The sequence below is a fragment of the Pleurodeles waltl genome, chromosome 9 (genome assembly GCF_031143425.1).
Source record: "Pleurodeles waltl isolate 20211129_DDA chromosome 9, aPleWal1.hap1.20221129, whole genome shotgun sequence".
NCBI lineage: Eukaryota > Metazoa > Chordata > Amphibia > Caudata > Salamandridae > Pleurodeles > Pleurodeles waltl.
In genome coordinates, this window is record NC_090448.1 from 1,083,105,323 (window position 1) to 1,083,132,117 (window position 26,795).

At 44.6% G+C, this 26,795-nt stretch overlaps 1 protein-coding gene across 1 annotated transcript in view; it reads right to left on the reverse strand.

Moving 5' to 3' along the window:
* The window catches only part of LTK (leukocyte receptor tyrosine kinase), a 465,297-nt gene that overhangs the window by 13,417 nt on the left and 425,085 nt on the right, over nt 1-26,795 (reverse strand). The window contains exons 24-25 of the mRNA XM_069208757.1: nt 7,695-7,787; nt 4,518-4,619 (exon numbers count right to left, since the gene is read on the reverse strand). Of these exons, the coding sequence (XP_069064858.1) occupies nt 4,518-4,619; nt 7,695-7,787 (195 nt within the window). The remainder of the gene's footprint in view (nt 1-4,517; nt 4,620-7,694; nt 7,788-26,795) is intronic.

The window sequence follows — 26,795 nt, forward strand, 5'->3', positions numbered from 1 at the left end:
AGTCTGGGCATCACTGCCAGGTGGGTGAGCTCCGTGCGGCCTCTGGCAAAAGAGTGCACTCCTGATACAAACTAAATGGCTGGATGCTGGCCACTGACTACAGTCCTCGCTGTGGAAGACTAGTAGAGAGCAGTGCCAGTTGTGCTTGCCTTCAGATGCTCTACGGCCAATAATGTTGATGCCCGTTGAGAGTTGCTTGCTTTGGTGCACTCTGAAGAACCTTGTGAGCATCTTGATCAGCTGCTACTGCTTGCATCAGATCCTTAGATGTCCATTTCCATTCCTTAAGACGCGAGAGCTGCAGACACTGACGTCTTATGTTTTACACTGTGTAGCACCTTTGCCACTGCTCATGAGCTGACGTGCGTAATATTCTGAGATAAGCATGGATCAGACGCATTATTACCTGCTCTATAAGAACTGAAAGCAAAGATGAATCTATGAGAACAGTTTTGGCAACCGGAGGGTGGGTATCGCGAGCTGTCTTTTGGAGGGAACTGCTGTTGTAGGTTACAAGAGTCTAAGCAAGTAAACAAATCACACTGAGCTGAAAATACTTGCCACGAGTGAACATACGTTAAATGGACAGCAATAGTTTTATAAGCTTTAATTGAACTTATTTATTGACATGTCTGTCTTGATAAACTGTTGCAATACAGGGAAACAGACATTGGTTTGGAATGGGAGTTATTTGTGGGTTACATTTATATGAAGCAGAAACCGAAACCAAAGTATTGGAAAAAGATGTTTTCACACACTAAGAGCATATAACAGAGAGCCTTTGCTCCCACATAAGCATCTCATAAAGACATGCCTAACAAGACTGGTGGTATGACTGGCTCTCTTACAAATATTGGCAGGCTTAAAAGCTGGCCTGCCCAGCTCCTCCCAACCACACCCCTCCAGCCTAACCCACCCGCTCTTGCCACAGGTATGTTTTGACTGCTGTCACCAGGGAGTTCGGTCCACAGAACGAGCTCCCTCTTCTATTCATCAGCACTTCTTTTGTTTGAGGCGTTCGAGGAGGATGCGCTCTATGGTGCTTCCCTATGCAGGGTTTTGGCTGTCATCGTTTCCACCCACGGTAACCTGATGGAATTCCACTCTGCTTCTGCACTTCTACTCACTCAACAAAGAAACTGCTGTACCAGCTCCAGTGCCCTTCAGAGGGCCATATTAGAGCTTAGGAGCATAGAAACCAGTGTGCTTAGACATCATTCGCTCCCTAGCAAGTCTTATCACTACTGTTCCTGATTTGTGTTTCCTGATTCTCCTTGTCCTCATCTTACTTCTAAAGCTTGTTGCTGCTTTCATTCTGAAGTGTCTCTCAGACTTCTCCAACCTCTTCACTTACTAATATTAGTGTTGTTGTAACTTTTATTCAAGACTCTCCTCTCGACTGGGAACTGTTATTTGGGAACTTTCTTGAGAATTCTGTTAGTGAGATAGGAAATATATGCTTGAGGTTGCAGTTTGGCAGAATCTTTTTGGGAATTTAGCTCAGCCATTGAGTATTCTTTTTTCGTCTCACTTCCTCTTTTGGCAGGTTTTGAGATTTTTATTCGGACTATGCACTGTCTGTTTTGGACACTTGTTCACATACTTCTTATTTATTTTATGTTTGATCTCAGGGTTCTTGACCTGGTTTGTGTCGCCTTCCCCTTAGTTTTAATCAAATTAAAATATTTATTTTCATCGCAGTTCAGAATTACAAAAAAGTGCTTCGTTTTTTCAATATGTACAGTTCTTTCACAGATATTTATACATTTTTAGTGTGTTAGAAAAAAGAGACACCCTATAGCCTTTCCTCTCCCTGTACCGCCAGCAAGATTGTCACATAATTCATTTTACTTTTCTTTCTCTCACTGCCAAGTGAAAGGAGTTTGTATAAACCAATTCCGATATAAAAAAATAAGCAATCATTTGAAAGACAGAGCCTGCATTTGACCTCTCATGACAAGATAAATACATAATTTAAAGGCATCTTTATTTATTGCTTGGCCTTTTTTTGGTCCTTCCCTGGCAACGAGGATTGATTCATAGCAGAACGTGAATCTATGAAAGATCAAGTGCTCGAAAATGTCATTACTCTTGCCTACTCAGGAACAAAGCCTCTACTAGATTGTATCACCAATGACTGTGAAGCAGAAGGTTGAGAGTCATTGGTGGTCCTAACTCTGAGGCCTAATGCTACTGACTGCAGCATGGTGCAGTCCTTCTCTCTTTGAGCATGCGCAAGTGAGGGAGGCAGACCACAGGTTGTGATCCTCCACATCGTGGTGCAAAGGTATACGGACAACACAGTTGTTACAGGTATCCTTCACAAACTCCACCTGGGAGCAAGCTGTGCAAGTTTTGAAACTATTGGAAAGGTTTGCTACTCCTTAGGACAGATACTCATCCAATGCAAAGGAACGCTATGTAACACACAGCATTGCAAGCTGCAGCACTGAACATCTTTTTGGTGCAACACTGTTTTTCGCACTGAAAAATGGACCGTGTACACAACCATGTAAACCAGAAAATGAATTGTATTGCACGGCGCCAACCCCCTGTTAATATATGCAAAGAAAGCGTAGAAGAGTGGGAACAGCGCAAACACTCCTAGGAGTCCAAACAATAAAGATCTACTACTGTAGACTTGATCTGGCTGGGCATGAAATCCTACTGCCAAATGGAGCCAGGTGCAAACAATGAGCAAAGGGAAAATCATATGACTTTCATTCATGTAACAAGGTGTAACTTCTGCAAAATTACACATAAAGAGGGTCATTTCGAGTTTGGCGGGCAGAAAAGGCCGCTCGCCAAACTCCTGCGGTCATGTTGCCGCCAGTGTGGCGGCCTTCCCGCGAGCCCCATTACAAGTTCCCTACTGGGTCAGCGGGCGGGGCCCAATGGGGAACAGCCTACAACATTGACACCGGCACATAATGGAGCTGGCGGCAATGTTGCGGGCGTAGGGTGCATCGCACCCATCTCGCTTTTCACTGTCTGCATAGCACCCGTCTCTGCCAGCTTTTACCTGATGGTGCAACCGTCATGTAAAAGCTGGCATGGAGAGGGCTCATAATCCCCAGGGCGGCGCTGCATGTAGCGCTACCCTGGTGGATTAGGACTGCCAGCACCGCCAGCACCTGCAGTTGAGGGAAACTGACAGCGAGGCGATCCGACTGTGGCTGAACCACCACGGTCATAATGTGGCGGTCTGACTGCCGCCAAAGGGGTCAGACTGCCACCGTGGCCCTGGCGGTCTCTAGATCACCAGGGTCGTAATGACGGTCATAGTGTGAGTCACCCATAGACAGCTGTCTGAGCATAGAAATTTGTGCTGGAGGGTGTCCTGTGAGTGCAAATTTCCTGATAAACACCTGTCACTCAGTTTTGTGCCGTGACGCAATTTTTTGCGCAAGTGCCCCCATGACGTCATTTGTACAATTGTTTACACGTTGTGCAGTGCAGCACTACAGACTTTCAGACAGCGCTGCGTGATGTCTAGTAAATGTTTGTCCAGCTGTCTTGCGGTTAATATAATGAATAACTGCACTAAGGAACCCCCACTTCAGAAATGTAGAGAAACTATGAGACTTGAAAAAGGCTATTCACAAAAGTAAAGCTGTGTCCATTCTATGGGACAAGGCTCACTGAAGACAACCATGAGGGTGGGTCTGTAGAGTATGTGCCGGCAGTTCTTCAGTAGTGCCCCTCAAGCTAAAACTCTGGATTTAATCACATTAAAGGGTTCAGGTGCAAGGAAACAGGTAGAACAAGAATCTGTTGAAGACCATTTACAATAAGCAGTCACACTAGCCACTGGTCAAGAAAAGTCCTGGAGTAGGTAGAAAAGACAAGTACAACTGATGATCCAGAGCAGGGTTCAATGAAGCAAGACTTTTGCAATGAATTCCAACACTCAAGGCATAGTAATATTCTACCTCCTCCAGCGCTACCTGAAAAAGGGCAATCCTTTGTGCTTTTTGTAGTAATTCGGTACAACCACAAGGTGGAGGAGTAAGGCTGATGCATTACCTTGTCTTATGGAGGCAGTAGCTCTTATGTGTCTTTGAAGCAGGATCTAATGCATACGACAGGCGCCACTGAAAGCCTTGACAGACAGAACCATGATGGGAGGTGTGCAGGCAGGGTAAGTGCAGCTCCTTTATCTATTGCATTGGTCAACGCTTGCATATCCAGCCTAGTATCTTTCCCCTACTTACAGTACTACAGTGCATCACAAATATTACATTGATTATCCCCGATTTTCTTCAGTAACCCAACGTCAATAGTCTCAGGGCCTTCACTTCCATTTTAACATTCTTTCTGAGTCCCAATTGATGAGGTCAACGAAGCAAAACCTTAGGCCCAAGCACTCACTGTTTTTCTTTTTTTTTCAATGGATCACTGGTTCTTCTCTTCCTCTAAAGTTTTTGTTACTCTCTGTCCTTGTTTCAGACTCTGAATCAAGCACATAGACTACCCAGGCCTGGAGACATATTGATGCACAGAACCAGATGTCCTACCAGGTGTCTGTTTTGGAGGTGAAGATTCCTTCCAGGAAGGCTTCTGGGGGCATCCACTTGACTGGAAGCATCGCCCTTCCTCCTTTCCGGTAGTAGCTAGCCCTGGTAGGAAGCAAACACAGTGAGCAGGAATAATTTAAGTAAACTTGCAATTTTTGCACAACAATTTGTATTCTATTCACCAACTCTAAACAAGCTAAATGACATCTTCATAAATCAACATGATGAAAGAACCTTCGACCACGAAAGATGATTGCCTACTGCCGGACACTAGGACACTTGGGATCTGTTTCACAAAGCTTTATTTTAGGAGTGTCTCTGGCTTCTGGAAATTCAGGAGTAAGTCACACCTAAGTCAAGAGTAAGACAGACCTACTCAAAGAAAATGATTTGTAAATTGTTACCTTTGTTTGAGTTCGCACAATTAGTTAAATCATGTTTACTCACACTGGGAACTGAAGGTACATCTCATCCCACAAGGTATGCTCAGTGATGAGCGTTTTATAGAGCAGTCATTAGAAGGTAGCTGCAGCCCCTGATTTTATAATCTGCAGCATCTGCTCCAGGAGCTCGAGAGAAAGAAATCTTCTAACACAATGTATGCTAAGTCAGGTCCGTGTGTAACTTCAAGCCTCTCCAACATCCATGCAAAAGTAACTGAGTAGGGATCCCTTCAAATTAATTGAGATCAGGAAGTGGTAGCAAAGCAGCAGAAATGCCCTGCCTTCCTCAGATCCTTTGACCTTTTAGATGATTGGTGCATGCTTGAAAAGTCAGGCAGACCACCCTGCTACTCTGGGGAAAGACCAGTCCTGCTTCAGAGATCTAGAAGTATCTGTTGTCTGCATTTTTATTCCAGACGATTAGAACAACAAATGATGAGCTGTGATCCTTCAGTGGGAGAGGGGCACTAACCTCATGTATGACTCAGAACAAAAGCAATGGAGGAAGACATCTGCTGGACACAACCAAATGAGAAAATGCTTCTCCTCATCTACAATCTTTGTAAATGTTTAGAGAAACTCAAATAAATAATTGTCTAGTTGCAGAATGGCTGGAAATTATTTTCCGATTTAAGTGATACTTCAAAGTGGATAGAGAGATAGAGGAGCTACAAATGGGAAACTTCCTAAAATGTGAAGTTTCTAGGGGAAGGGTGTGTCCATAGAGAAAATGTTCTCCCTGTGGAGAAAAATAAAGTCGAATAAAAGTGCAATTGCCCCAACGCGCAGACATTTTTTATGGCCAAGAGGAGGCTATCCACAGCTGAACCAAGAGGCTTTCCCAAAATGTCTCTCCATGCACCCATCCCTCTGGGTTAAAATGTTATGTTCTATTTTGTTTTTGATTGACGTGCTTTACATTGACAAGTCTCTCAGTTCCGTAGTTTCGTTTAAGGGACAGGGTAATTTATAAGCTTAGGACAGTTATACTTTGACAAGAAACATTCACAGGGATTACAAGGCATTTCACTTTAATTTCAATCAGAAACAGAGGGGTGAAGTTAACCAACGCCCCAGAAAACGGTGTCAGGTAGTTTTTCACTTGGAAATTACTGGAATTAACCTTGTGCACAACAGTTTGCTTGATTCTGTCTTAGCGACGTTTGGAAGCGGTGCCTGAACGAGGGACACCCTGCATATGTGAAAATAGAATGTGCCTTCATAATATGAACACACTTAGCCTGATTCACAAATCTATGTGCACGTCTGAGTCAAACATTCACCTGAAAATGAGTTAATTTTTCACCTCCACGCAATTCACAAAAATCGAAAGGGGTGTAGTTTGATCAGTAAGAGTGTGTGTTGTGGGTGCTGGAGGGTGTCAGCTTCAGATTATCCAAAAGGCCTGCTAGCATATAAAGTTCAAATACATTATACGACCAGCAGGGCACACAAGAGGGGTTTAAGGGGCAGTGGAAAGACAGAGGAATGCGGATTGGTAGGTGTACTAAGTGAGAGAAAACGCAATGGGCCAGATGTACAAAGCGATGTTGTGTTCGCAAACGATGATTCACAGAACCGCTGCCACTGCCTACTCTGAAAAAATGAAAAGAAAACTTTTCATTTTTCTCTTTGAAACGCATCCTGTTTTCCTTTAAGAAAAATGAGCTACATTTCAGAAAAGGAATGATTGCTTTATTGAAAAGCAATCACAGACATGGTGTTCTGCTTATCCCAGAAGGTCACCTTCCCTGTGATTTTTTTTGATTCCCAATGTGTTGCAAACCGCGACCTACCTCATTAATATTTATGAAGTAGGTCTATTTGCCTCGAACTGGAGCTCACAAAATATGTATATCACACATTTGTACATGGGTCTTTGTAATTGTAAAATAGTGAGTCACAAAAATGTGCTATTTGGTAATCACATAGGATTACCTACGTACATCTGGCCCAATATTTTGCGAAATAACTAAAGTTTGAAGACTTTCAAAGCAGAGAGAGGTAGAGTGTGTGTGGGCTTTTGTCTGGGTGTTTGGAAAAATACATGGTGAAATCTGACAAATCTCATAATACCTGACTGAAAGCCCCTGTACCCAAATCTTTACCTGAAAATACATTTATTAGGGCGATGTAACACCCCAAATACCCTTCATGAAGCTGCACCCCTGTAAATCGATTTACTCAAATTAGTTATCTTAGCATAACGATTATATATTTTGGTTGAAGAAATCGACCATAACGGGGAAGTGGGCATACCAGGAAAGAGATGATCTGGAAAGTTCAGGAACACCCACAAATTGGTGAGTTTGTAGGTATTTTCAAACTTGTCCACGAACGATTTCCAACTACTGAAGTTTTACTCCCGCCAAGGGTAGGAGTAATCCCTTTACACAGTGGTATTGAGAAGAGAACACCCACAAATTTGCAGGGTGAAGGTGAAGTGATTTCTTCACAAGTAAAAGTATTTTCCTTGTTAAGAATTTTAAAAAACGCGATCGCGCTCAAGGAAAGTCATTTTTGCATGCTCAGTTGCACACCGTGCACAACTGACTTCACAGAAAAATAATTCAGAATTTTTTTTAGAATTGCGCCTGGAAACCTATCATGTCACAGCATTCCATGAGTAACCCTGGAAAAGTTTGATTTCCAGATAGTAGTGAATCGGCAAACATGCGAGGGTGTGAACCCAACGATGCAGACTTTTGTTGCGGAATAGGGACCCATTACCTACCTGTATATGTCCCGAGCCATGCCAAAGTCGCCGATTTTGGCGACTCGCCCCAGGCCGGTGCAGGTCAGGAGACAGTTTCTGGCCGCTATATCCCTGCGCGACAGAAGGAAAAGAAAAAAACTGTGCATTAGAAGGAATCAAGTCTACATCTCTTCTGAACAGGACTGTTTGGTCCAAAGTGAGGAACTGGGGTAGAATGGGCCCAACGGGTATTTATTTAACACACATTTTAAACATTTATTTTTCTGTTCTGCTCAGCTGACAATAATTGGCATTTACTTATGTGAAAGAGCATTTCTAATCCGCTGCACCTCATTCAGAAACAGACACAATTTATGCAGAAGGAGGCCTACGCCTGGCTCCTAGCTCTGAGCCTCCCTTGCGGTTCGCGGGTGTGGATGTCATTAACTGAATACTGCGAAAGCTCTGACGTCATCCCCTCTGTGCTCCTGTATCTAACAGTGGGACTTTCCTGACTGCAATGAACTTTGGAATCTGAGCTCAGCGCTTCCCCCTTTCAGCAGCTAAAACAGCAAGGTTAAAACAATGGAAAGAGAAGAGGGGACGGAGGGATACGTTACGGTAGAAGGGATGTGTGAACCACTGACAGCCGAAGGGAGCCATGCGTGGCTTTTGCAAGCTAAAGAGAGATATAACTTACCGACAGGGGCGGGGCTTTGGTCAGTAGGCTCGGGAGTGTGTGAGTTTCAGGGTTTCCAAGAATCACGCAGGCGTATAATTTTAAAATACATGATATGACAAGCAGGGCGCATAAAGGGAGTTTAAGGGGCAGTGAAGGGAAGAGGAATGCAGATTGGTAGGGCACTCAGTGAGGGAAAATATTTTGCAAATTTTGTAAACTAACCAACATTTTTAAGACTTTCAAAACTGTGTTTGTGTGTTTTTCGTTTGTGTGCATGGCCAAATTCCTGGTGAAATCCGACAGAAAAGTCACCCTACACGACTGAAAGCAGCTGTGCCCAACTATTTAGCAGAAAATCCTTTTAAGGGGGGGCCTGTACCCCCCACAAAAAAAAACACCCACTGTCGGTACGCCCCTACTCACCTGCTATGTCAGACTACTTTGAAACACGCCCTGTCTCAATCTCTGCCCAGCTTGGGCCCATCTGTTTCACACTTGTCTTGGAGTGTGTGCATTCAGGGCCGGCTTTAGCGCTGGTGGCGCCCTGTGCGATGCTCTGTATCACAGACATTCCTAGGTTTTTGGCTGAAAGGAGGCTCCCTGAACCCATAACACCCCTGTCTCCCTCTCTGAGGGATTTCGCTTGTAAATGATGGCACACAGAGGAGCTGCTGATACATGGCGACAGACGAATGGCCACAATTAAGCCTTGATTTCCTTAAAGCAGCCCCTTTAGAAGGAGTTGTCGTGCCCTACTTGCTGGGGCATTTGATGTTACAGTAGAGTGGACAGAACCTGTGTTTGGTCAATGCCATTATGTAAGTCCCTTTACTCAGTGGTATTCAGAACAGAACACCCACAAATTTGCAGGGTGTAGGTGAAAGGATTAGATGAAGGGATTTCTCCACACGTGAAAGTCTTTTCCCTGCGGCACGAGGGGAAGGAATCTCTCCCTTACGGTCGCTTCACCTGCACGAGGGCTTGCATGCTGATTCACCAGAGCTCCAGAGGCAGCGGAAGTGACATTACACACCCTTTGCGATACTCCTTTTGAATCACAAGGTTGACCCCTTGATCCACCCCCATACACTCAACAGCCTTCTGCTTGATGCCAAGAACTAGTGGAAAGGGATGAGTAGCAACCACAGAAAATAGTCCCTTGGAGCTCTGTTTGTTTTCTTTTCCTGCTGTTACCTTCATGGCCTCTGGGAGCACAGGCAAGGCCAGTGCCAGACGTGGTAGGGTTACCTTTGGCTATCCCTAATCAAGGGCCCGGGAGAGCAGCTTTTGAGCCGTGAGGCTTTTCTCCTAATTTCAGTGTTTCCTTTAACCGGCCTTTGTCCCACACGTCCCAGAGCCATGGCTGTACAATGCATGTCAATCCGCATAACTTTTTGTTGGTTGTTTGGTTTACACACTATTGATCCAGGGAAGAAATAATCATTATGAAAGGAAAGCCCACAAGGAGCCCTAAGCGTGGAGTACTCATTGGTAATGAGCAACGTGACCACACGTGCAGATTTGTGGCATGCGGAAGAGATGCTACAGAAACATATGGGAGTGGATGTGTACAGCCAGAGCTGGCGTCTTTGGACCTGGGGAACCTGGTTGGAGTCTCAGCGTCAGCTCAACAACCTGTGATTCTGCGCAAATCACAAACTCTCCCCGTACCTACAAAATGAATGTGGCTCTGTGTAATGCAACTGGTGCTCATGTAAAGTGTTCCAATAACTTTGGGTCAAGTTTGCACTATATAAAACTGCAAAAAAACAAAGATGCACACATGTGCTCTTATTAACTGTTGTGCTCTAACACAGTCCTCAGGGGAGTGCAGCATGAGCTCTTTTTGGCAATTTTCTTAAATAACGAGAACTTGGCCCAGAGTATTAGATCTGCTGTATATGAGCACCACATTGCATTACACAAGGTCAGATTCTTATTATTTTTTAGGCACATAATATTTGGCAGGTGGCCCGCCCTCTTTCAGTGTAACGCCCTGATGAAGGTTCTCACAAACTTTGAAGTGTTTGTTGGCCCAGCGGACATTTCAAACATTCACAGGCAATCTTGGCAGTTCCTGCTAATGCATTGTAAGTTTGTTAGACTGCTCTATCAACTTGACGGAGCCGTCCCAAAAACGTTCTTTTTTTAAGAAAATCCGAAAGCGGGGTTTTCTTCTGAAACCAAAAAAAAAACGTTGCTTCCCTGGACATTGGAGTTGTCTCCAATGGCACGTGGGACTCTGAGTACTTTTCATTTCCCCTTACTGGCAGTAATGGGCATTGAAAAATGACTGTGGCCCTCATTACGACCCTGGCGGACAGGGGAGAAGTGGCGGTAAAACCGCCAACAGGCCGGCGGCAAAAAAAATGGAATTATGACCATGGCAGTTACCGCCATGGTCATCCACCACTTCTCCACTCCGACCGCCAAGGCGGTGACAACTTCTGGGCTGGAGACTTCGGTCTCCAGCCCGGCGGCCGTCAACAGACCACCGGCGGTTTCAGGACCCTGCATGCCGCCATGGATTTTGGGTGGTGTGGAACCACCACAAAATCCATGGCGATAGGCACTATCAGTGCCAGGGAATACCTTTGTTGGCACTGATAGGGGTCTCCACCACCCCCCCCCCCCACATTCCCCACCTCCCCCGCCACCCCCCAAAGGTGGCAGGACCCCCTCTCCACCCCCACCCCAACATACACATACACACACTCCATCCCCACCCCCACCCCCAACATGCACATACACACACCCCTACATACACACATACACTACAACACATACCTGCACATATACAAACAGACATGCACACAGACCGACCCGCACACATTTCCCATACACACAACACACCCCCTGCATGCATACATGCACTCACACACCTCCTCTACGTACTCACACACACACCCCCATGCACGCACACAACAGCCCTCCACCGCCCTCCCCTAATGGAGGTTCAACTTACCTTGTCCGTTGATCCTCTGGGAGGGGACGGGATCCATGGGGGCTGCTCCCCTGCCAGCTCCCCGTCACCAGAACACTGCCACGCGGAATCATGGGACGTGATACGGTGGGCGGTGTCCTGATGATGTGGCGGTGGAGGTGGAACAGCCTCCACTTCCCCGCCGACCGCCAGTATGGGTGCTGGCGGCTCTCTGACCGAAAAAGGACGGAGGGCTGCCAGCAGTCATAATACGCTGTGCGGAAAACCGCCTGCACTGGTGGTCTTCAGCACAGCGGTACCTCGGCGGTCTTTAAAAAAGACCGCCGAGGTCGAAATGAGGGCCTGTACGTCCTCTTATCTATATTACGTTTAGTGACATATAGCCAAACCTCTGACGGCCTTTACTCCATCGAGTTGTCAGAGGAGTTTGACCATGGCGGGGACGAAGAAGTCTCCACGATCGTAAAACTTTGGTCTGCCCGAAATTCAATCAGGCAGGTGGACCACTATGTTGGTGGATAGGGAACTCGAAGTTTCCTCTCCGCCAACATATAAATCGGGCCATAAGTCATTTGCCCAGAATCACATGTTGCGACAATGCTTTTACTCCGACCAGGTGCCCCAGTTCTAATGTCGGTAGCTTTGCTGTTAGTCCACATTGCCTATCCAAACTTGCCCGAAGTCCAACATTTACCAAGGAGGCCGTGCTTGTGTTACATAATATTTACCTCATAAAAAATAGGTCTCAATCTTGTAATGCTGTGTGACCAGTGCTTTAAATGGGCCGGTACTCACCGGTACTGAGTACCAGCACTTTTTTTTTTTCCTTCCCAGAGTACCGGAACTTCTCCGTTACAAAGGAGAGTACCCGTACTCACTGTAACAGGCCCGCATTTAAAGGGACAAATAGTCATCATGTGAGAATGCACCACATTTCTACAATGCGGCACATGCTCTCATGATGGCCATTTCACACTGGTGGTGACGAGTCACGGCAGAGCAGCGTGTGACGTCACCCACCAGGTAGCTGTGTGGCGGGAAGAAAAGAAAGCCCTTTAAAAAGCGCAATTTGCGCTGGCTTTCACTTTCTTCTTTGCCAGCACAGGCACAGCAGCACGGAAAAAGCCATCACCAGACAAGGGGCAGAGGAGAGCAGCTGCAAGCAGGTTTGCTGCCAGATTGAGGACCCAGCCAGGAGTCATCAAGCAGGACAGGTCTCTGTGCGTTTATCGAGCGACATCGAGTTTCAGCAACTGGACCCTCGTGCCATCCAGAAACAGAGTGCTACAGCATCTGGGCTCTTTCCAGGCAGCGGACACAATAACCTTACAGATCAGGTAAGTCTGTCTGTAATGGGATTGAGGTCAAGTGGGTGGGATCGAGGGGCACAAGTTAGTTGTGTTTCGATTTTTTCAATTCTTTTGTTTATTTAAAAGTCCCCTCACGTTTTTGTAAATACAGAACCGTCAGCTGAAGATTATTTCAGCGAGTCTTCTGTGCTGTAAAACTGAGGCCTGGCAGAGAGCTGATCAATCCTTTCTGCCAGGCTGCTTGCTTAGAATAGTTGCAAATGTGCACTACAAGTTAATCTGCAAAAATAAAGGTAGCCTGCAAAAGTAAAGGATACTTGGAGCCAGTAATCGCTTTACTTTATTGAAGTTTTGTGGTGAGAGAATTACTTGAGTGGTAGTGCAAAGAGTTAATGATTGTGCTGTGAAGTGCGTGCTTTAAATTGTAATTGTATTTATGTAGTGCTTACTGGCCCTAGAGGTTTTGAAGAGACAGTAATGTAAAAAAAATGCATAATGTACAGCTTGGATATTACTAAACTAGATTTTAAAGGCACAATGTTATCCTAAAATGTGTTGCGCTTTTTGTTGCAGTCTATCTCAGTTATAATGTGTATAATGCAAGCTCAAATTATGACTTTCATATTCAGTGCTTTGTCACAGGCTGTGACTTCGGAGCGCTAAAAACACACAATACACTATTCTACACTGCGACAACCAAGATTTAGGGGCATATTTAGCGCCTCCTTGCGCCACATTAGCATAATTTTTTAGACGCTAATGTGGCCCAACGAGGCCAAAATCCCTGCTCCATATTTACTTTGTAACCTTTTGCTCTACATTATGCCTATGCCAAGCATAATGTTTACAGAGGTCGGCGTTCCCCCGTAAGGAGGTGTTGCGAAAAATGGTGCAAAGAAATCTAACAGATTCCCCTACGTCATTTTTTTCGGCGCTTTTAATGCCTGCTCAGAGCAGGCGTTAAAAGGAGGCACAGCTTTGTTTACAGTGGACCCATATGTACTCCACAGGAGTAGCGCCAAAATGTTGGTGCTACTCCTGCAGAGTACATCAGTATTGTCATAAAGAAATGCACTATTGCCCCCTACCCTGCGCCATGGTTCGCCGTATTTTAAATACAGCGCACACATGGTGGGGTTAAACAGAGCAAGAAAAGTGGCGCTGCACTGTGTGCTGCGCCACATTTCTTAAATATGCCCCTTTAATTCCGTGGCTTCCTGGTTAGACACAGACTCTGCTGTGTATTTACTAAGCGAGATTTCGTAATGTACTTATAGTGCCTTTCCCACTGAGTAACAATGTTTTTCTTTCTTTTTCATTTAAGCTGCATGCCAATTTATATGTAGCTACCTGACAGTGAAAAGCCAAAAACAAATTTTGATTACTTTAGTTCTTTTTAGCCACGCTGTTGACCCTGTTCCATGCTCACTAACCCCCCCATTGCATGCAACATCACAGTTAAATCATGTTGGATGCTCTCGCAGAATTGAGTGACTTTTCTCGCCAGCTTCAGCGCAATGACACAACCCTTCCAGATGCTGAAAAATTGCTGACAAGGGCAGTCAGGGTCTTTGAATCGATGGTTAACACCCCTGGTCCCTACACGGAAGAAGCCATGGAAGCCTGCAGCAGCCTTACATTCAGGGGTGTAGGCCTACATGTAAAGAGCAAATTTCCAGAGATAAATGCACCTCAATTCTACCGGAGCTTAGCAGAAAACTTAAAAACAAGGTTTTCCACCACAAAATCTTCCCATGTCAGCACTAAATTGGCAGACACTCCCAAAACAGACAGCATGAAATTATTTACGCAGCACATAAAACTGATTTATCCAGAAAACTGGCCAGAAGACAGCATGGATATTCAATATGGTGACAAAGATGTGAGGCAGCTTTGTCAAATCTTGAGAGTAAATGTGGTGGATAGTATTATGGGATTTAGAGAATACAAGGAGGTCAAAGCTGCCTACATACCTCTAGATTTTGTTCCATTGATGAAAGCTGTTGAGACCATTGCTGTGTCCACAAGTGAATGTGAAAGAAGTTTTAGCTGTATGAATGATCTGCTCACACCAAAGAGAAATTCTATTTGCACAAATCGTCTGTCATCCCTTTTGTTTTTGAAATGTGTTGGCCCACCCATTCAAAGGTTTGAACCACTACCGTATGTTAAAACATGGCTGCAACTAGGAAGGAGATCAGCTGATGAGACAGCTTGTTGTTCACGCAACCACAGGGAAAAAAAGTCCCCCTTCGAATCTATGTGGATGCTTTTTTGATGTCTTTTGTTAACAATCACTGCTGTACGTTTTGAAACATTTATTGGCAATTTCCAAGCTGCCAAATGTGGTCCCACAAATTGGTTGTTTCAGTACTTTAGCACATTGTGCTTTGTGAATGTTTAGATGTTTAACTAATCTGTTTCCTGTTAGATTAATAAACTTTAGTTTTTGCAATCGATTTTAGTAGTACTGAGAGTTCCAGATTGCACTTTCATTGGACCAATGCTTCTGACAAACAGGGAAACCTGATAGTTACCTGTTCAGCAATGTGAACTAGCATTGGTTAGTAGAAAATCATGGACTCCTTTTCTATAAGCTGCCCATGATAGCTGAAACCGTGTATAATATAAATATTCAAATGTGATTCGTGTGCCATTTGTGCAGAGGCAATCTTCATATATGCAACATTTGAAAGACATTGTTAAAAGTATCCTTACTACATGCTAGGGGACCAACAATACATTACAGATTGAAGCAATTTGTAATCATATGCACCAATGAAAATTCTTGAGGTCTTTTAAATGTTTGTCATTAGCCCCGCCCCAAGCCCCGCCCCCAAGCCCCGCCTCTAGCCCCACCTCCTTGCCACGCCCCCGACCAAAGCTCAATATGATGAGTACCTGCACTTTTTTTTTTCCATTTAAAGCACTGTGTGTGACCACTAGGTGGTGCCAAGTACTGTATTGCTTATCTCCCGCCAAAGACCAAACAATCAGGGAATGATGAAATAACAGCTGTAATAAGCTGTGGGTCACCCAGCAAGGGTCTAGGGCCACGTCTCTCGAGGACACAGCACTTTCACAGGGAACCGAGGCAAGATGTATCCACAAAGCAATAGGAGATCTTTAACTCAATGGCTGTCATTTTCTGAGATGGCTGCATGTACCGTCGCACACAAGTGACGCAGGAAGCCACCCACCTGGTCTTCAGGCTCATGTGAGCCTTTTGGTAACATGAGGAGTGACAATAAAGGGAGCTGCTGACCTCCAGCGTGGGTCTTTTCCTGGTCGGACCGACTCGGTTACTGTGTCCTGTAGTGTGTTATGTTTACTACCGATAGTTTATTTCGTGAGGGGTAATCTACACGAGCCGCTGGTATGCGGTCGCGTAGAAACCCCTCTCAATGTTCAGTTTCGATTGTTTGTTTTCATGACGTCAGGGAGCCAGTAATAAAGATTCTAGTGCTCGCGCTAGAATGGCAGTTAGGCACCGATTAACAATGCATGTGGTGTGTTTATTTTAACGCTCTTCTGACGCCGATTCTCCTCACAAGATTACTTGTTAATAATGCCAAGAATATAACAAAATTGGCGACGAGGACCGGGATACGACCCTCGCACCCCAATCAATGCCAGTTTAGATTTGTGTTCTCACCTCAAGTGGCCTGTGGTGTTGGTGTAACAGGCGGGTGCGTGGCTGATGTGACATCGTTTTGAGGTGTTCGGTGAGCAGAAACTCAGGAGGTGAGTCTCTCAAGTGGTAGACTCTGTAGAAGCATGGGCAGTCGGCCGTGTTTCTAAATCGCTCAGCGGCAGAAGGAGCTGACGTGAGTTCAACTCATCAGGAGAATTGTTGTTAAAAAAAAAAAAAAAGGAAAAGAGAAAGGAAGAAGAAAACAACCACGCCCCCATCAGGAGATTAGAGGAAAGTGCGTGGGGGAGCTCTATTCAAGAAATTCAGACAGAGGCTGCAGCCACTGGACTCTTGATGAGTGACAGGAGCAGGGAGAAGACACAACACTGAGGCAGTGCAGGTGAGGAAATGGAAAAATAAACCTATATTCAAGGTTTTCATGGCGTGGCAGTAGGACTGCACATTTGATGGGTAAAAAAATAAATAAATAAATAAATAAATAATAAAATAACTAGGTGCCTGTGAACACAACACAGAGTATTTGGGACACTTTAGATTACTGAGTGGACGTCAACGTCAGTTGCAAGTGGTCCCTATTTGGCAAGTACACACTGTCAGCAACATGAATTCGTTCCCGGCGTTGGAACCATTCCTAATTGATGGTCCTCCATCAGCACATACTGCCAAATGGAGAACATGGGTGGAGCGTTTGGAGAACTATTTTGAGGCAGCAGCAATACACCCTGAAAGAAGAAGGCTGATGCTTTTACATTTGGGAGGGCCTGCGATTCACAAGGTTAGCAAATCGGTGGTAGAAGATGGTCCCCCATTCACATATCAAACTATGAAACGTGCAATTACAGCATATTTCGAGCCATTGGCGAATCCAGACTATGAGCGTTTCCTTCTCAGGCAAGCCAGGCAACTTCCGGAAGAGTCTGTAGATGTCTTCTATGCTCGACTCAGGGAGTTAGCGAGCACATGTACGTTACCTGATCCAGCTGACGAGATTCGTGCGCAGTTTATTCAAGGCTGTCACTCTACCAAGCTCAGGGAACATATCTTACAAGTCCCAGGCATGTCAATGGTGGACATACTTACAATGGGGCGCTCCAAGGAATTGTCACGTGTGAGGGCGGCCCATATGGAGTCAGCACTTGTAAAACCTATAAAGACAGAACCTGTGAACGCAGTGGTGGCGGCAACACCTATAAAGAAAAAAGAAAAGAATAAATCTGAAGGAGGGGGTCGCACCTGCTACATGTGTGGAGGAATGTATCCGCACCAAGGAAAATGTCCAGCAATGGGGAAGCAATGTACAAATTGTCAACGTCTCAACCATTTTGCGAAAGTATGCAGGTCAGCTAAGAAGCCTAAGCCAGGGGGACGGAAAATGATACATGAAGCTCAAACCATCCAACAACAGAATGAGGTTCTAGACATGGATGATGATGACGAACCGGAAGGCACAGTGTATATTATTCACACCACACAACCAGGCAATGGTAGGGCGAAGAGAATTCCAAGGTGCACAGTGAAAATTGATAGTCATCAAGTGCCTGCTCTCATTGACACTGGGGCCTCGATAAATACACTGGCACAGTCGGTATTCCGGCAGCTTCCAAATCGTCCCCAACTTCGGCCCACCACTGTGCAGGTATATGCATTTGGGTCGGCAACCCCAATTCCTTTGGCAGGTGTGTTCACGACAGACATCGTACATGAGGACACTGCTACCAGAGCAAAGGTGTATGTCACAAAAACTGGAACAGGGATGTTACTGAGCTGTCGCACGGCTGAGGAACTGGAACTAGTCACTTTTGCTTTCAGTCTTCATGTGGGTGCCGTAGAAAGTCTGGAAGAAGAATATGCAGATATCTTCCAAGGCATTGGTTGTTTGAAGGAGCGACAAGTGAAACTACACATCGACAAAACGATTGAACCTGTAGCCCTGAAACATCGACGCATAGCATTTCACCTGAGGCCAAAGATGGAAGAGGAATTGGCCAAATTGGAAAAAGCTGGCATTATTGAAAAAGTTGAAGGGCCGACACCATGGGTGTCACCCATAGTTGTCACTCGAAAGCCAAAACAACCAGGTGAGGTGCGCATATGCGTGGATATGAGGTTGCCGAATGTGGCCATTCGGAGAGAGCGGCACCTCACACCAACGGTGGATGACATTGTGGCACAGGTAAGTGGGTCACGGTGGTTCTCTAAAATGGACCTTCGGGCCGGATATCACCAACTGTTGCTTTCTCCTGAATCAAGGGCCATAACAACATTTTCAACTCATGTGGGGCTGAGGCGGTACAAGTGTCTCAGTTTTGGCATTGCTAGTGCCGCAGAAGTGTTTCAGGACACGATTCGTGGTGTGTTAGCTGGGCTTGAAGGGGTCATCAATGTGATTGATGATATTCTTGTGCATGCCCCTACTGTGGAAGGGCATCTCAAAAGACTCCGTGCTACTTTCCACAGACTTAGACAAAATGGACTGACACTACACAGGGAGAAATGCAAATTTTTGAAACAAGATATCGCATTCTTTGGCTATCATTTCTCGACACAAGGGGTCAGGCCTGATCCAGGAAAAGTGGCTGACATACAGGTGGCACGTCCTCCTACCTCCGTCACAGGTGTTCGCAGTTTTCTAGGAATGGTGACATACTGCGGAAGATTTATTCCTAATCTGACGTCTCTCACGGCGCCGTTAAGAGAACTCACGAAAACTCACACTCCGTGGGAGTGGACGGCTCGCCAGGACGATGCTTTTCAAGCGACTAAACGGGCGTTGTCGGCAGACACCACGTTGGTGTATTTTGACTCTTCTAAAGACACCGAGATATCTGTGGATGCCAGTCCCGTAGGATTGGGAGCAGTTTTATCTCAAAAAGGAACAGATGGTGAATGGGCCCCGGTAGCCTATGCGAGTAGAGCTTTGACGACCACAGAACAACGCTACTCTCACATAGAAAAAGAAGCGGTGGCGGTTCATTGGGGCTGTCGTCATTTTCATTTGTATATCTATGGCCATCCGTTCACAGTAAATACTGATCACAAGCCTTTGATACCCCTGTTCAATAAGTCAACATCCCAACCCCCACCCAGGATAGAAAAATGGATCCTCCAGCTCCAGGAATATCAATTTGTGGTGCTGTATCGACCAGGAGCCCAAAACCCGGCAGATTATCTGTCTAGACACACCAGACCCCTCACTACTCAGGAGGAAAAGGAATCGGAGGAGGTGGAAGAATACGTAAGATTGGTGGTGGAACGGTCAAGACCACGTCCCATTTCAATCCAGGAAATTCAAGAGGCCACCCGAGTAGATGAAGTGCTACAGTTGGCCATATCGTGTGTTCGTGATGGAAAGTGGCATTTACTAAAACAAGACATGGGTCGTAGAACGACACAAGCCAAAGTAACTTTGTCTTCCCTGCATAATATTCGCCAAGAGTTGGTGGTGTCACCGGAAGAGTGCTTACTGCGAGGTCATCGTTTGGTGATTCCTGAAGCATTGCAGCAACGAACGATTGATTTAGCTCCCATCTCCCATCAGGGGATTGTAAAGACCAAAGCAAGACTGAGAAGTAAAGTATGGTTTACTGGCATGGATGCTAGGGTAGAACAGACGATCCAACATTGCCACACATGTCAAATCCTCAGACCTGCTGATTTGCCTGCTCCGATCATAACAGAACCAATTCCTCCCACTCCATGGCATCGAGTGAGTGTGGATTTAGGCAGTCTTCCTGATGGGCGCCATATGCTAGTTGCCATAGATGATTTCTCCAAATACCCAGAGGTGGAGGTCTTGACCTCTACTACTACCGATCAAGTTGTGCCATGTTTAGAAAAAATCATGGCCACCCATGGCATATTCAAAGAGCTGAGAACAGATAATGGACCCCCGTTTTCGAGCCATGAGTTTTCAGAATATTTAGTGTCACATGATATTCATCATCGAAAAATCACCCCTCGCTGGCCTCAAGCTAATGGGGAAGTTGAACGATTTATGAGAACTTTAAATAAGGTGCTAAGAATTGCAGTGTCTCAGGAAAAGGATGTAGAATGTGCTCTGTTTGAGTTTCTAAGGGAGTACCGCCTGACTCCCCATGGCACCACTGGTGCTATTCCCAGTGAAGTGTGTTGTGTACAGGGTATGAGAGACACGTTGCCCCAAGTGAATGCTTCGAGTGGTTTTCATGATCAAGTTTCCAGTCGTTTGCGAAGTCGTCAGGTGCTGAATGATCGGATGTCTAAGAAGAGGAGAGCCTGAGTGCGACGTTTGAGAGTGGGAGACTGGGTGTTAGTAAAAAATAGACATGCAGGAGGCAAGTTCAAGCTCCCATTTGAAGCTAGCCCTTGGACAGTTGTGAATGTGAAAGGCACAATGGTCACTGCCCAACGAGACAAGGAGATAGTGACTAGGAATATATCTTTTTTTAAACCCTATTATTTGCCCATACATGATTCTCGGGAGCCAGTTTTGAGTACCCCTGTTGTCCTGCCCAAGGAATGTATGACTCAGGGTTCTCCACCACAAGACAGGCTCCCTGCTGCGGATCTGTGTTTGCCCCTGGATGAGACTGAATCATCTGATGATGTTGTTGTTACAGAGAAGCCTACTAGCAAGTCTTTAGACAGTTCTTCCCCGATTGGCACTGTGCCGAGAAGAGGCAGGGATAGATATACTTTGCGTTCCCGAATATCAGCTCCTGTTAAAATGAAAGACTATGTGTGCAATTAGAGTATTCAGGAATTTTTGAAATTCATTGCAGTGTTTTTCTTTTTTTTTTGTTTTGTTAAATTGTTATTTTATTTTGAGTGAAAGAGGAATGTTATGTTTACTACCGATAGTTTATTCCGTGAGGGGTAATCTACACGAGCCGCTGGTATGCGGTCGCGTAGAAACCCCTCTCAATGTTCAGTTTCGATTGTTTGTTTTCATGACGTCAGGGAGCCAGTAATAAAGATTCTAGTGCTCGCGCTAGAATGGCAGTTAGGCACCGATTAACAATGCGTGTGGTGTGTTTATTTTAACGCTCTTCTGACGCCGATTCTCCTCACAAGATTACTTGTTAATAATGCCAAGAATATAACATAGTGCACATGTGCCAACCCTCCCGATTAGACGGGGGACAACTGATTCAAGGTTAGTCTCTCGCCTCCTGATTCCTGCATGCAGAAACCTCACTTGGATTGCAGGAGCATGGTATGCTGGAAACAAGGCAGCTTGAGCTACAAAATATATAGCGACCCGGAATGCTTTACCTTTAAATCTTGGAGTGGGAGATTAGAGGGTGTGACAGGCCTCAACATCTAATTTTTGGCAGTTTTACAAAGCGCATACACAAAACCGAGTTTAGAACTCTGCTTTTGTTTGCGCCATGTTAATAAACTGCCTAAAACCAATAGCTAGTTGCCTGTTACCATACATGCCAATAGAAAGATTCAGGCAGATTGCCTCGGCTTCAATCGAAGTCAATGGGAAGAATACATTCTCCCGACTATTTTTTTTAAATCTCCCACTTGCCTGCTCTAAAATGTTGGCTTGTATGGGAGTTATATTGAGGAGACCATGAGGCTTTGGCAAGAGCTGACAGGCATGTTGACAAACACTACAGTTGCACAAGTCTGTGCTTGTTACAAGCCATAAACAGCTCCACAAGAGGGTGGAACGCTTCCCCATTCGGCGAAATAACTCGTCGTCTCTCCCTTCTGAAAGCCCCATCTTGTTTCAACCTGAGATACTGAAAGCGAGGGACTTCCAGTCAGGCAGTGAGCAAATGAGAGGGGAAACCAAAGGGGCTGGGCCTTGGCTCCACTTGCAGTGCTACTAAAATGTTTTAGAAAAGTGCTGTCCTCTTGTAGTAAACGAAGGGTAGTTCCACTTTCATGGCTGATATAATTAGCTTCCACATATTAACAACGCTACCCAAAGGAGAGGAACTATGTATTGGGTTTGTACTACGTGAGACAACAGCGCCACTCAGCGGTAAACGTTAGAAATGGCATGCATGTTCTAGTTCCCTCCTTTTTAGCCACTGTAATAAATTTTTGTTATAGGCATTGAGAAAGTTGCGTAACAATCATTGTCTTAGAGCCTGAGTACACCTATAAGTGCTATTTATAGCACCTGGTAAATAACGATTCCACGGGTATCGTATTTTATCAGGTTGATAAATAGCACCAATTACGAGTTTCTGGGGAGTAGCATGCAGATTTTGGTGTTTAACGCTCCAAAATCTGCATGTTACGGTAATTACCATTGTTTCAGTAATTACCGCATGGTTTCCCCTGTCAAATTTCGGCAGGTTTGATTTGCCGAAATTTAGCAAAGGTTGAGGTATTTAACGCATCAGAGAATCATCGGATACATTAAATAATTCTCAGCTCATAATTCCCAGTCCTGTGTAAACTGGAGTTTGGGCATCAGTTTGAAAATACCGACCAACTCATATTCAGGGTTGGTCATGTATAGGCCCTGATTGCGAGTTAAGGTGTTATTTATCAACCCTGATAAGTAACAATACCACGGGGAACGCTATAAATCAGTTGCGATAAATAGCACTTACTACGAGTTTCTGTGGAGTAAAATGCGGATTTTAGTGTTTAACACTCCAACATCTACATGTTACTGTAATTACCATTTAAATAAATGTTGCCAGGTTTGACGTGCCGCATTTTAGCAAAGGCTGCGATATTTAACGCATCTGAGAATCATCGTATACATTAACTACCACTCAGCTCGTAATTCCAACCTTCCTTAGAGACTATCTCTGTTGACTCAGAAGATAAGATTTTGGGTGGACAGAAAACCCCTTTCTTTATTACTTCAGAGTATCCTCACAGCCAATGGGCAGCATTTTAGGAGTTCAGAGATACTGAAGTTCAATCCAGTTCTGAATTGGCCTCATCCTTTTGCAAGTTTCTTTATGAGAACACTGATCATCTATTTGCATGCGCCTTCATGGAATCTTCCACTGCTTCTTTGGGCCTTGAAAGCTCCAAATTTTGAACCATTAGACAGTCAAGTTCTAAATCTCCAATGCTAGAAGGTACTATTTCTAGCAGCAGTTTGTTGTGAAAACAGGATTGGGGAGACACGTGCTCTACTATGTTCTGATCATCTTTGAATATTTTCAAAGAAGGTGCTTTTATGTCACGACCCCTCTTTTCTTCCTACGGTTCCTTCTTCATAATATTTACCTCAAGATTTGATTTTTCCAGTTTATTTTCCATCTCATTCCTTCCCAAAGATAATTCTTTTACATTCTCTTGACTTGTCCTGATAATTTATGTAGACAGGACAGGCTCATTGATAATGGTTGATGCACTTTTCGTAACCTTTGGTATGTCAGGGCAGCGGCTGTGCCCTTCTTCATCTACCCTGGATGTTGGCCTCGGGAGATTATCATTATAGGTTTTGTGGGGAAGTTCTTTCTAGTCCAGTCTAAGCATCTTCAGCGTGGGGGTGTCCACCTCTTGGACAGCATTCAAGGGGCTTCAATAATAGACACTTTCATGGTGTATTACTGCCTCCATGCTGGGTGTGGTTTTTCTTCTGAGGTTTGCTGTTCATGTTTTGGATTTGGCCAAGGTGTAACATAGGTTAATATCAGCCTTACATCAAGTGCACTGGGTGTTGCAGCATTACAATCTCTTGAGGGTTTAATTTCTGATCACCTTTGGTTGTCTTCTGCTTGGGTACTGCCTAATGAAGTAAGAACTGTGACAGTGAAGATGGATGATGAGGCAAAGGGCCATTTACTTCTGGCAGTCTTCATTACTGGAGTCCCAGTCTTCTTCCTCACAGTCCCAGGTGACCTCCTTCCATAAATTCAGTTTGGAGGAGAGACAACCACCTGGGGATATGGCTTGTTAATACAAGAAGTGAATATACAAGTTTCCTTCTTTTCTGGGTAAACAGAGTAAGTATGTGGGGAGGAAGCCACAGTGGAGCAGGTTATGTTTTACTAGGGATAGGTAAACAATGTCTGTGTATGGAGCAGTTGCTCAATAAGGGCAGCGACGAAGAAGAATTGGACTCAGAACAATGAAGTATCATGGTCATGTGTTCGTGTTTTGAGTTTCTGAAAGAGCCAGGAGCTGGTACTTGAATAAGATTTTATTTTAAATCCTCTATTATTTTAGCAAGACAATTCCGCCTCTCTTTGAATAATCTTTCAGGAATAGTTTAGTCAGGTCCTAAATACCTTTGAAGTAATTTCTTTCCTTTTTATATTTATGGCTGTTAGTAAAGTACGTTGCCATAATGTATAGTCTCTTAGTGCTAAGAAAAATATTACATCCCATTAGACTTTAGCAGATTACAAGAAGAAAAGTAGGCTTTTAAAAAGAACAGTTTTAGAACTTTTCCTAAATTTGAAAAGATGGGATTCATTTTTCAGTTCTAAGGCAAAGGAGTTGCTAAAGCATTCTCTGTGGATGGCAAACGCCCGCCGCCACAATTTTTCAGTCTGAATTTTGATGGACTTTTAATTTGTGGGGCGATTCCTGGGATAAGTGGGTAAGCGAGTCTTTTATTACCACATCCACCGAAGTGCACTTTCAGGTTTCTACACCATAATGGTATAAGGCTTGAGTGTGAGGCATGAGTGTACCAAAGAGGTTCTACTCTGTAATAGGTTCCATGCTGCAATAGGGCTGGAAACTAGTGTACCTGAGACGTTTTGTACAATAATGGTGTACAACATGAGTCCTCCAGAGAGGTTATGTGCAGTAATGTTATAAGATATTAATGCACCCACTTCAGATGTTCTTTACACCATATGATGCTCATTGCTGTAAGTGTATGAGAAGCTAGTATACATTAGACATTTCACACAATAAACAAGTTCACCAGGGATCAAACTCTTGTGCAAGATCATTGGTGTGAGACGATTCCAGGAGGCCTATAGGATATTGCAAACGATTTGGGGCAGTTTACTATCTTAGGGGGGGGGAGATCAGACGTTTTCTCTATGCTGTGGCTGATTAGGAAAAGGGATGGTTTGATGTTTTAAAATGAGATAGTATTGCTCTGTCTAGATTGTTTTACTATATTTTTTAAATAATATTCAGTGATGGATCGATTTTTGTTATTCATGATGAATGTTAATCCTCTTGGTTTTCATTTTGTTATACTCTTTATTGACTAGTACCAAGATGTTTTATTGTTTGAACTGTGATGCTGTATTTTTCTATGTGTTTTATGGACGATACCCCAAATAAACCTATAATTACAAGTGCACCAGAGATATTCCACAATATTACAGAACACAAGAGCACCTGAGACTTCTACCTCATAGTAGAATAATTCAGTTGGTAGAAAGTGCACCAGAAAGGTCCTTCCTCCTAATGCTATAGGAGACAAGCACGTTCAAGACATACAACATCCTGGTGTAGAACATGAGTGCACCAGAGAGGCTCTGCATCAAAGTGCTGTAGGAAAGGAGTGAACCTGCAAGGCTCTACAACATCATGTTACAGGACACAAGTGCTCTTGAGGGATTCTACCACATAATGCTACAGGATACAAGCACTCTTGAGGGATTCTACCACATAATGTTACAGGACACAAGTGCTCTTGAGGGATTCTACCACATAATGCTCCAGGACACAAGTGCTCTTGAGGGACTCTACCACATAATGCTACAGGACACAAGTGCTCTTGGGGGATTCTACAACATCATGCTACAGGACACAAGTGCTCTTGAGGGACTCTACCACATAATTCTACAGGACACAAGTGCTCTTGAGGGACTCTACCACATAATGCTACAGGACACAAGTGCTCTTGGGGGATTCTACAACATCATGCTACAGGACACAAGTGCTCTTGAGGGACTCTACCACATAATGCTACAGGACACAAGTGCTCTTGAGGGATTCTACCACATAATGCTACAGGACACAAGTGCTCCTGAGGGATTCTAACACATAGTGCTACAGGACACAAGTGCTCTTGGGGGATTCTACAACATCATGCTACAGGACACAAGTGCTCTTGAGGGACTCTACCACATAATGCTACAGGACACAAGTGTTCTTGAGGGACTCTACCACATAATGCTACAGGACACAAGTGCTCCTGAGGGATTCTAACACATAGTGCTACAGGACACAAGTGCTCTTGAGGGATTCTACCACATAATGCTACAGGACACAAGGGTGGGACATGAGTGTACCAGAGAGGTTCTACATTATAATGCTGTAGGAAAGGAGTGTACCTGGAAGGTTTCACCCTCTAATGCTACAAGAGACAAGTGCACTTAAGAGGTTCATACGGCATAATGTTATAGACACTAGTGTAGAATATGAATGCACCTGAGAGGTCCTATGCAGTAATTGTGTCGGCAATTAGTGCAACTTAGGGGTTCCATAAAGTTATACTAAATAAGTGCGCCTGAGAGGGTCTGCACTATGTTAGTATAAGATCTGAGTGCATTTGAGAGCGTCTGCGCTGCAACAATATAGGAAATGAGAGTACCCTCAAGGTTCTACACCATAATAGTATATGATATAATCACACTTCGGAGATTCTGCATTGTAATGCTACATTAAG